Genomic DNA, 11,376 nt, shown 5'->3' on the forward strand with positions numbered 1-11,376 from the left:
TTCAAGTATGTCTTTGTATGTGTCCATGAGAGAGAAGGTCATATTAGACAGAGACTTCAATCAACCAGGTTCAGTTAACTACCAGCTCCACTGCAGTCCACCAATCAGAGCAGAGCAACAAACAGCACCTGTGTCTGTCAGGTGACCTTGAAAGTCCACCTCGGAACGAGCGGCCACAAATGCCAAACCGTGGGTCGTATCAAACAACCGAAATGACCGGAGGCATCCTCATCTCGCCGAGCATGTCCATCCTGAATCTGGGTGGCTAAAGTTAATAAATGTGACCTCTTGGAGATTGGAAAAGAAGTGCTCCTCCAGAAATTTCTGCTCTTAATTAACACGGGGCAGCTGGTTGGTGATCCTGACGCATCTGTTATTTGAGCTAAAACTTTGAGTCTGACAGCTTCAGCAGGTTTATGTGAGCGAGATGACCAATTTTCCAACAATCCTATTTTAAAATTATGTCTGTTGAGTGAAATTTGTGGCCATGGGAGCAGTTTTCTCTCTGCCTCTGCATTCCATAATAAGTCCCTCCAACATTTGTCATGTTTGTGGCGATTTTCTGTTGTGCTTCGCACTATCAGGCACACTAATGAAGCATTTAAATACATACAACACTGATATTTTTAGATCCAGTTTTTTTTAAAATATTATATTATATTTAAAGCTCATGTTCATTACAGAGAGACGTACAATAACTTCATAGCGTGGGCCAACTGCATGCTGCCACCTCTTCCTCAGGTCTTCCTCCTCAGCTGGTGTCAGCTTCACACCTGTGAAATGTGCACAGGTACAAAGGCAATCAGCATCATGTCACACTCACACATATGCACACACACATCCCCATTCACACTCTTCTTAGCCGTTGATGATCCAATCAATGGATAATATAAGAACATCACTTTGGCTGTTTTACGGAGAGGAAGCAACATAATTCTCCTTGTAGCAAATCAGGATGTGAACCACAACCACTCAGAAAGACACACACACACACACACACACACACACACACACACACACACCATCTTATGATTTCTTGGCAAACGAATGTTTTCTCGTTCATCTATTAAAGCCTCGCAGCAATCAGGGCTTATTTGGCTGCACTCTCTAATCAAGCCCAAAAAAAGTCCTCGTCTAAATAAAGCCATGTATGCAGGCGGGGGCGAGAGACAAATCATCTGGAATGAGCTGAATGAGTTGGATAAACACATGACTGCACAGCACTATAAATAGACTCCCATCAAAGTGCATGCTTCGCTGCCACATTGCCGTTCCCTGAGTCCAATCAGCATATCGGACTAAGTCCCATGATCCAGTTCCAGACTGCAGTGCAGTATGGGAAAAGGCGGGGAGGCTTACCGTTTCTGGAATCGTGTCGGGGTCGCCTGTTGGCGTATGCTGCACGCCGGGAGATCTCACGCAGCGAGCAGATTCCTGGTAGACCGAAATACGTTTTAGTTCAAGTTCAAACAAGGATTAGATGTTGATTTGGACACGATTCAGCCAAATAAGTGCAGGTAACACCTGTGTGTTTATTCTCTGATCTGATGAAGCACCTGTCTCTTGAATCTTGTTGAGGCCCACTCTGTAGGGATTGCCCTCGCTGAAGCTGTGGGAGTGTCGGAGGGGCTGCAGGGGAGGAACCGGGGGCAGGATGTGACTCAGACGGACAGCCTTCCTCAGCAACCTCAGTCTGACCAGGGGACCCGTCCTCCTCAGCACCTCCATGGCACGCTGCTCACTGCAGCCCTGTAGGCTCAGGCCGTCCACCTGAGGAAGGAAGGGAGGGGGGGCAAGAGATGTTATGGTAGGGAGTGGAGAGAAGAGCCAAAATGAAAATAAATAAGTAAAAGTTTTGTGGCTGGAGCGGACGGTAAGAGGGTAATTTTAAAAAAAGAAAAAAATCAATAGTAATCAAAAATAAAAATAGAGCGAGATGGAAAGCATACGTAAAAACAAGATATGATGAAGAGATGGATGGGAGTAAAAGTGAAACTAACAGAAATCCCCTTCATCAGCTAAAAAAGAACCTAATTGGTGTGTATGGAACTACTATAAGTTGCAAACTGTGCAGATTTAGAGATGCTGCAATCGTTAAGATTCAGCAGAGAATATATTTGAGACACAACGAGCCATTTGTCGTCAGAGAGCACAATAATAAAAATAAAAAAAAGGAAAAAAAAGCCATCTGTTGTGTTTTTTTGGAGAGGAGCTCACAGATAGGATGATGTCTCCGATGTGGATGCGTCCATCGTGGTCGACAGCGCTGCCTTTCACTATGCTCTTCACGGTCACACCGGCGCTGTAGACTGAGGAAAAAGAGAGATAATATATGGAAGACAAACTCAGCATGGATTGTGTACTCGAGCTACTCGAGGTATTACTCAGAATTTTGTTATTTTTTCCAGTTTGTTTCCATCAATTTAGCTTGGATTAAGTATGATTAAGCTCTCATTAAAACTTGGTAGATATTATTACCTGAGTTTAAGTCACCTATGTAGCTGGAAATGGTGAATCCCAGGCCGCGAGTGTTTTTAGTGAACTGCACGCTGAATTCATAGTCGTCATTCAAGTCACTGAGCTGGAAAGAAACACACAACAATAAATCATATGCACATTTTTATGTAATGGGAACACATTTAATGTCACCTTTTTAGCCAATTATTTGACATATTTGAATTAGGTGCACACACACACACACACACACACCTTGTCCTCCAAGCTGCCATGGCTGGGTACAGGTGAGGAAAGGTGGCTGTCCTTAATGATATCCCTGGCGATGAGCAGTTTCACCTTGCTACCGGCGTTTCGCAGCACCTGGACCAGGTGGTTATTTGTAGTGAACGGATTAGAAGTGATAGTGTGTGACAATTAATAAATACATAACATAAAAATAGAGTGCATTAGCACCGTGTGCCTCATTAACTACAGGGGGGGGGACTGTCTGGGAGGTGGCCGTACGCTCACTGCTCTTTAACGGAGGTTAGACAAACAATCGACAAACCAACCAGTATGTCTTCATCCTTGAAGACTTTTATTATGTTTAAATAAACACCTTTAATAAAGCAGGAATCTCACCTTTCAGGGCTCAACATAACATTTTTTTCCAGGGACCAGTAGATCAGAGTTTTACTGGCCCGGCTGACAAAAATGAAAATAACTCAAAAATAACCCGAAATTTTGATTTATTAAATTCATTTCATTTACATTTTACAATTTACACATTTCAGATAATAATTTCTCTTTCTAATGTCAATAACTAAGAATGCATCTGCCGTAGAACACAACCACATAGAACAGTTGCTGCTGCAAGCCACCTGTCCACCAAGGTCTGGACCCTCCAGACATTTCCAAACCTGAAAAATAAAAAAGTAGTAGTTAGGACAACACAAGGTATTATAGTTTTAGTTTCTTGTGATCAGACAGGTAAGTTAGGATAGGATGTAATCATACCTGCTGTAGCTTCAGCCGTCAAAGCGTCTTCTTGGTGTCACGTGTCTTAAAACAGCTGACAGGGCCGGGAAACCTTTCAAAATAAAGTTCCCCAGCCCAGCCGCCGCCCTCACGCCCCCTGTGGAGAACGGTGACCCAGGTATGTGGGAGACACGTGACAGCTCTGATGAAGGCTGAAGCTACAGCTGAAAGCAGGTACGATTGTTCTGGATCAGTATGAGCAAATTTACACACTACAAATTTGTAACTTTTAGTTTTGAACTTTAACTCACCTCTGACATGCCCGACGGGACCCGACGTCCGCACCGTTCTTCTTTAGAAGAGCGACCGTCTTTTCGAAAGACACGAAGGGCTTCTCCGGTTTAATTGTGTTGTAGGCAGCGTTGATTAGTTTAGTCACCTGCTGCACCCTGAAAATACACTGCATGCGGAACGGCTCCGCACCGTCCACCAACTCACACATAATCCGTTTGCTCAGGTGCGTCTCTGCCGGCAACCGAGCGGCTTCACGCGTAATCGCGCGATATTTCCGGCTGTAGTTTCTTTGACTCCTGCAGTCACATCCCACGCCGCATCTTTTTTCTGGTGTCCTTATAAAAAGGATGTGAGGTGTCATCAATGATTACACCTGAAAACCCCTCACCTGTTGACCTCAGGTCGGCCCCGCCCATTATGACGTGTTCTTATCATGAGCATCCATGCCATGCTTCCTGAAATGCTCCATACCTTTTAAAAAAACGCCCCCGCCCGGTCAGCCTGCGCTGGAAATTGCAGCCAAACACAACAGAACATTTCACCTCCATCGCTAAGTTTGAGCCATGTGAACTGTTGAGTCCATGAGGGAATAAAAATCGTTCTTCTTTCTGCCTCATAGTTCTCTTGAGCGGACATTTTCTTTATTATTCTTTGTCTAAACAGTGTTTTGCAAACAACTTTAAGGTTTTTTTCCCCCGGCAAAAATCCAAATCTTAAATTTCGATTTACCCATGACTCTGATTCAGGCCAGTAACTGGCCAATCAACTTGCCCTGCATGTACTTTTACTTGGGCCATCGGGCCATGGGTTATGTCGGACCCTGCCTTTTTGTTGCTACTATCCACTCATTACTGTCCCCTCAGGCCGGAGGCTAGCTTCTCACCAACTGTCCAGTACTTCAACTTTACAACACAGAAGACAAACAGGACAAAGACTATGTAGGTGCCGTATTATTGATAAATAATTCACAGTAAATTTCAGTTCATTATGGAGAATGTATTTGGATTTCATGGTGGTTTAATAATTTAATTGCATTTAAAAATAAGGTAATTGAAGTCATGATTATCGTTATTTCGTTATTATTTGAACATAAACTCTTACGGTTCATTGTTTAATGTCATTATTAGTTTCAGTGAAGCAGATAAAATAAGTGCCTTAATGCACGGTGTTTAGGAACTAGGTCAGTGGATCAGGGGAGATATTGTGTTGAAAATCGTGGTTTGGAGTGTGTATGGACTCGTGGAGAATTTATGTTTTTTATTTTTTGTACTTTGGTGAATAAACCTGTAAAATCCACCATCGTGAAGGACACACTTTTTTCTTAGTTTGTTTTGGACAACATGCGTCCGGTGGAAACTGGTTTGCTGGAAAACCTACAGACTAACTGGTTGTTTTGTCAAATGTAAGTCTTGTTAACTGCCCCGCCTCTGTTAAAGAGCAGCACACAGCAGCTATAGCTGGAGCTGTAGCTGCTGTGTGCTTACAGTGGATACACACAGCTTACATACACTGTCCTAGTAGCACTTTACCAAGATTGTTTCCCTTTTTTTGCAGGTCACTTTGGTTAAAGCGTCTGCTAAATGACTGTAACTACTGCTTTTACACATCTAAACAAACGATAGCTCACCTGTGCCACCTGCTCGCTGTTCATGCCCGCCAAATCTGTATCTCCGATACGCAGAATTTGATCTCCGCTACGCAGACGCTTATCCTAGGAAAAACCCCCAAAACATTTAGTTTTTTAGAGATATATTGTGTGTATTATTCTAAACACACATTTTTTATGTGACACTATATTCAAGATTTCATAAGGAATGCATACATTTAGGTTCTTCCATGTTGAGAGTTAATTAAATGAGAAGAATGATACCACTCATGTCTTTCCATTAAATATGAAGCCACAGCCAAGAGGGACAGTTAGCTTAGCTTACTGTCTGTGGTCCTTTTGTCAGTGGGAGGTTGCCAGGCAACCAGCCAAGACTCCAGGAACTGTGTCTGGCCAAGATGTAGTCCATTATACTGTATAACCCCCCTGCAAAACCTGAATAATTAGTGTTAATTAGTTCTGGTAGGGAAATTATTATTGTTGTTGTTTGTAATGACAGAGCCAGGTTAGCTGCCCTCCCCCCACACTTCCAGTCTTTAACCTACGATAGGCAAACCAGCTCCTGGCTGGTTGTAGTTGTTAATAATTAACAGACAGACATGAGAGTGGTACGCATCTTCTCATCTAACTCTCAGCAAGAAGGTATAAAACACATATTCCCCAAAAAATGTTGAGCTCTTCCTTTAACTGGCTGTTTAAGGTTTGGTTATGTCATTGATTGGCAGGTGGATTTACCTGTCCAGCAGCTCCACCAGGAAGGATGGTCTTAACCATGACTCCGGTGCTTCGGCCTCCTATGATGCCAAAGCCAAGGCCTTTCCCATCGTTGGTCAGCTCTATCATCTCCACGTGACGTTTCTAACAAAGCAGAGTCTTTTGTATAAAACCCCCAAAGTGAAACAGCGTTAACGAGCCAAAGTGCGACAGCGACTCCCTCGTTTATCTACATCCACAGACGCACGTTTACCAGCTCTACAGTAACACCTCACAGGTAAGCCTACTGTACCTCGTGAGCAATAGCAGACAGGTTTCTCCCCATCGACATGGTTCGGGAGATTCGAGGGGGAGTGCAGTACTAAAAAAATAAATGTCATGTGTGAAACAAAAGCAAACCTGAAACAGCGTGGAGTTAAGCTGAGCCTCTTGCGATCAGCTGAAGCCCACAGATGATGTAATATCTGACTGTGCTTTAGTTTTATAAAGTCATGTAATACTCTCCAATGTAAAAATGTGACATTTGGATCGGCGGCGTTGCATTTCACAAATTGAAGAAAAAGAAAAATTGATTTTCCCGTACCTGGGATTCAGTTTGAATGCACTTGTCTGGGTAAATGCCAGAGAAAGACAGATCGTGCGAGCCCAGAGAAGACATGCTGCCGTCCCTGTGCGTGGATCTGGCAGTGCTGGGCCTTCGGTTCTCCATGGCCCATGTGTATGAGTCACTGTGGCTCAGTCCCTGTGGCATGCCCTGGCAGGGGCCGCAGTTCATGGACACAGATTTGGAAATGCCCTTCCCTTGGTAAGACTGAGAAAGCAATAAGGGTTGGATAGATAGGACCCATGAAGAGATGGGATAAAAGTGTAAAAATGGAGAGGACGCGAGAAAAAGAGATGGATTGGGGTGGGACCGGGATTGAGGGATAGAAGTGAAGGGAGAAAGAAAGATTGAGAAGGGAAAATGGATGAGCGAGATGAAGAGATGAGGGAAATGGATTGACGGAGAGGTGGAGACATTAATTGAAGAAAGGAGATACGGAGGCAGAGAGGAATAGGACGAGAGGTGAGGGGGTGATGGAGGGAAATAGAAAGGATAAAGAAATTGAGAAAGGAGGGCATCGTGAGACAACGAAGAAAGATGTGGGAGGGAGAACGGGGGAAGGGAGGGGAGAGAGAGAGAGACAAAAGTGAGAAACAAAAAGTACAGAAAGAGAGTTTTAAAATGGAGCAGAGACACGAGGATCTGAGATAAACGCTTCCCTTTTTTTGTCTTTAAGGTTTTTTTCTGTTTCAAACTTTCATAAGCTGCTTTCGTTTCTTTGCTGTGCGTGCTGTTCCATCCTAACCACGTCGACACCTGTTGGCGTAGCAGTAGTAGCATAAAAGACACAACACTACAGAGATCCTAATAAGCAGCCTCGCACCACTTTTAATTTGCACCAACACATTCTCGATGCTCCACATTAAAATCTGTGAATTTGAACTAATAAAAGCAGCGTCGGCACCTCGTCCTGGTAAAACTCCAGAAGACATAATCCAGTGCCATGTTTCCTGGAATGCAGAGGTGCTAAATGGCTACAGGCTCACACCACACAAAGCTAATGTAATAATGGTGTGTGTGTGTGTGTGTGTGTGTGTGTGTGTGTGTGTGTGTAGATCTGTAGTCCTTATAGAATTAGCCTATTACAGTTCACCACAAACCAACAGTTACAAAGCCGTGACAATTACCGCTGATGAGTGAATTATATATCTTGATGGTGTCACAAATATCATACACACACACACGCACTGTACATACGTGTTGGCAGTAATGAACCAGATGTGTGTGTGTGTATAAACACACACATATCAGCTTATATCAGGCACCACCACATCCCATGCACACACACACTACTAGATGTTTGTCTGCAAACTCCTCGACTTGGTATGTAGCCACTTCTCCCTCCCTCTCTCCCTCTCTCTCTCTTTCTCAAGGCTTTAAGCTTAGGTAAGCTGATTACTCATCCAGTTTGGTCCCTGCCTTCAGTATTTTGGGAATGACTCCGACTCCATCCCGACTATTCAATATACGCTAAACGCCCACGAAGTCCGTGCTCGGCGCTGTACCTTCGCTGGGGGCTTCCGCTGAGCTCGCTGTAAGCTGAGTATGTGATGGAACAGGGGGCTCTGCAGGACGGTCTTTAGGAGGGAGAGTTTCTCCTGCGTGGGGGCCTCTCCTCTCTCCTTCAGTCTGGCTTGCAGTCTCTCGACAGCCTCCAAGGCACACTGAGTATCTGCAGAGGAATTGTATATCATTTGTGTCACTCAGATACAGGATTCCCCCTCCTCCTCCTCCTCCTCCCCCCGTGTTTTGGCTTTGTGTTAGCCTCCACATGTTGTAGCAGCTGCTGCGTGACCCCGAGACAAACCCAGACCTTTGAGAATAAGCTATGAAATGTCAATACTTAATAGGGATCAGTGCTGACATCCTCTGTCAACACTGATCCACAGAGTGATAAGTAATAAAAACAAATTACGTTATGGAGGTTTGGGCGGACAGGATGTTTGTTCGTCTGTCCCTGAACCACGGAACGCTTGAGTGTCACTTCCTGACAAAGTTATTAAGTTTCCAAGTGCAAGAGTTCACTTGTGGCCAAAACCTACGCAAAGTGTTCCTTTGTAAGAAAACTTTATGACCAAACATTAAATTAGTACTAAAGAATGATGGGCCACCCCTAAGAAAGCAAAGACAACGACCGAAATGAGGCATCAGGTCATATTGCCCTTGTTTATTTGGTGTGAGCAGCAGCTAATGAGCACAAGCCACAATTGAAGTAATTGTATGTGGCAGGAGGTTAAGACCCTGTAAACTCTTCACCGCAAAGTTTTGACTACCGACCAGACTGTGAATCCGGTGCCACCTGCACACGTCTGTGTGCCAGGCCTGACACCTTAATTGTAAGCCTCTGACGGTTGGTGGCGGGTGTGTGTGTGGGGTGTCTTCCTGAGGTTACTGGAACATGTTTGTCTTTTAAACGTTGCTCTGCAGGTCACCGAATACACTCACCCATGATCTCCATCGCAGCCTGACAGATTGTTCTGATGAATTGTTTCTCTGTGATGCTCTGCCTCAGTTAAATGTCATTCTTCTCTGTTTGGCACCTGCGACACGAACAACAACAACGACAACAGGAGCTGAAACTTTCTCGCTTTGACGTGACCTTGAACAGATATATACATTTTTCGTGGCAGGCTATGACACATTTATCAACCACTCACGGCAGATGCCTGCACACCATGAGCTGGGTTCTGCCAATGACAGCGTAAAGAATGGACAGAGCACGAGTGACGTCACCCGTAGGTTTTCAAAGCCGAAAATATTCATCGCCGTGTCGGATGTACTGCTTCTTCTGCCTGATCTAAAAATCGGCAAAGACGTGGATCATCAGCGGATCTGGGTGCTCTAATAAGCCATCTGTAACAACACTTAACTGTCAATCAAAGCGTCCACGCTCTTAATCCTGCATAACTTTAAGCCTTAATATAATGTGAACAGGTGAGTTGTATATAAATTCACCCTCAGTACAGTTGTCATGAACGGGGAAATTAGCTACAGAGACCAAAACTGTTTTTTGTACCAGGCTGTAAACATGTTTATTTCTGCTGTGAAACATGGGGACTTATGGAGACTGACTCACTTCTGGAGCCAGACTCAAGTGGACGTTAGAGGAACTGCAGTTTGTTGCATTTCCTGTGTTGGCTTCTCTTCACAGCCTCGAAGGAACATGTGTGCATGAAGTTTTACTTTTGAGTAATGTGGACAGTGTAGTACCTGAAGCGTACCTAAAGAGGAACTGCTGTTTGTGTTGGCTTCACTTCAGAGCCACGGAGGTTGCCACTTGGTTATCACACTTTCATTTGTTCTGCTCCAGGTTTTTTGCCTCTTAAAGGAACTTTTTTCTTCGCCACTGCCGCCAGGCGCCTGCTCATGGTGTGGACTGTCTCTGTAAATAATATTATATAAGAGCACGCTGCAGACCTGCTCTTTAAAAAGTGTCATGAGATAACTTCTGTTATGATTTGGCGCTCTGTAAACAAAATTAAAATGGTAAAATCTTGATTATAATTATAGCACAAACACTTTAATTAGTCTCCCACTCTCCTCTTGCACAGCATACATACATTTTACATCTGTTCTGTGTCATTTCCTCTCTTCCGAAGGGGCCATGCTTGTTTGCAGGCGCCTGGCATGTTCACTAATGCTCCTTAGCAGGATTTAAATCTTCTCCAAAAGCCTTTATCAGCCGGTGATGGTAATTAGGAGCGACACATGGCCTCCCGACCATTCAGACTGGAGGGGGAAGCCTGTATAGCATCAAAGCATGATAGCAATGACATGATTTGATTTGCAAAACGATGGGCTGGAAATGACAACGTCTCATCTGGAATCTAATTAGGGGGCATTGATAGGCACAAGGGGTATCGCAGTATTTTCTGCGCCCTTCACGGCAGCCTAATGAAATCTATATCTTATACCTGTTGCTATTAAAGCGACGCTGACTGCTCCAGAATAGAAAACAGAGCAGATCATGATTTATAGTAATTACGCAGGGCCATTAGCTACTAATCTGACACGTCATCTACAAGACAGTCTGTTCATTTCTTCAGATATGACCTGGACACACCAGAGAAAAAGCCTGATCTCACCTCCCATTGCACCGCCGGTGGGCTATCAACAGGTCCCCACTGAGCTCCAAGCACGGCGCATCCACCAGCTCCTCCACCTCCACCTCCACCTCCACCAGTCCGCAGGGTGAATTTACCGGTGCCGAATACAAAGAATGACGCTTTCCTGATGGGACAAGTCATAACAGCTTATTGACAGAGAGAGAGAGAGATATCATGAAGCAAGCTGTGCGCTTTATGGGGTTTTTTTTTCCAGCATTGTGTCCGCGGCTTGTGAGCGCTCCGTGCAGTGCGCATGTCACCCTCTGATCTTCAGACACACAGGGCTCATCCCTGATGAATAGAAGGAGCCTCCAGTAATCCTCTAATGCATTTTCAACAGGGCGCTCTCTGCAAATGTGGCCATGGATGTCACGGGGACAGTAAACTCCAAACTGTCTGTCCTAATCTGTGGAAATTAGAATAAAAACTTTGAGAATATTATAAGAAAGAATATGAAAAAGTGGGTTGCCATGGAAGGATATTTATGTATTCATTTATTCTGATTTATACAAATGATCGAGGGTGAAATTCAACATTTATTTCTTGGTTGTTATGTTTAGACTGATTCCTGCTGGATTGGATTTCTCATTTTCTCAAAGTTTGCTTTGCCCAGTACACCCAAAGCAGACACACCACGC

General features: G+C 44.3%; 1 protein-coding gene across 1 annotated transcript in view; it reads right to left on the reverse strand.

Annotated features, from left to right (window-relative positions):
• si:dkey-92j12.5 (multiple PDZ domain protein) overlaps nt 1-10,788 on the reverse strand; it is a 42,606-nt gene extending 31,818 nt beyond the window's left edge. The window contains exons 1-13 of the mRNA XM_027282318.1: nt 10,718-10,788; nt 9,078-9,172; nt 8,138-8,304; nt 6,612-6,839; nt 6,321-6,389; nt 6,050-6,172; nt 5,336-5,419; nt 2,710-2,817; nt 2,479-2,581; nt 2,218-2,309; nt 1,557-1,770; nt 1,360-1,434; nt 694-773 (exon numbers count right to left, since the gene is read on the reverse strand). Coding sequence (XP_027138119.1) covers nt 694-773; nt 1,360-1,434; nt 1,557-1,770; nt 2,218-2,309; nt 2,479-2,581; nt 2,710-2,817; nt 5,336-5,419; nt 6,050-6,172; nt 6,321-6,389; nt 6,612-6,839; nt 8,138-8,304; nt 9,078-9,090 — 1,356 coding nt within the window. The 5' untranslated portion in view covers nt 9,091-9,172; nt 10,718-10,788. The remainder of the gene's footprint in view (nt 1-693; nt 774-1,359; nt 1,435-1,556; nt 1,771-2,217; nt 2,310-2,478; nt 2,582-2,709; nt 2,818-5,335; nt 5,420-6,049; nt 6,173-6,320; nt 6,390-6,611; nt 6,840-8,137; nt 8,305-9,077; nt 9,173-10,717) is intronic.
• Nucleotides 10,789-11,376: the final 588 nt, after the last annotated feature.

The sequence above is a fragment of the Larimichthys crocea genome, chromosome X (genome assembly GCF_000972845.2).
Source record: "Larimichthys crocea isolate SSNF chromosome X, L_crocea_2.0, whole genome shotgun sequence".
Classification (NCBI taxonomy): Eukaryota; Metazoa; Chordata; class Actinopteri; family Sciaenidae; genus Larimichthys; species Larimichthys crocea.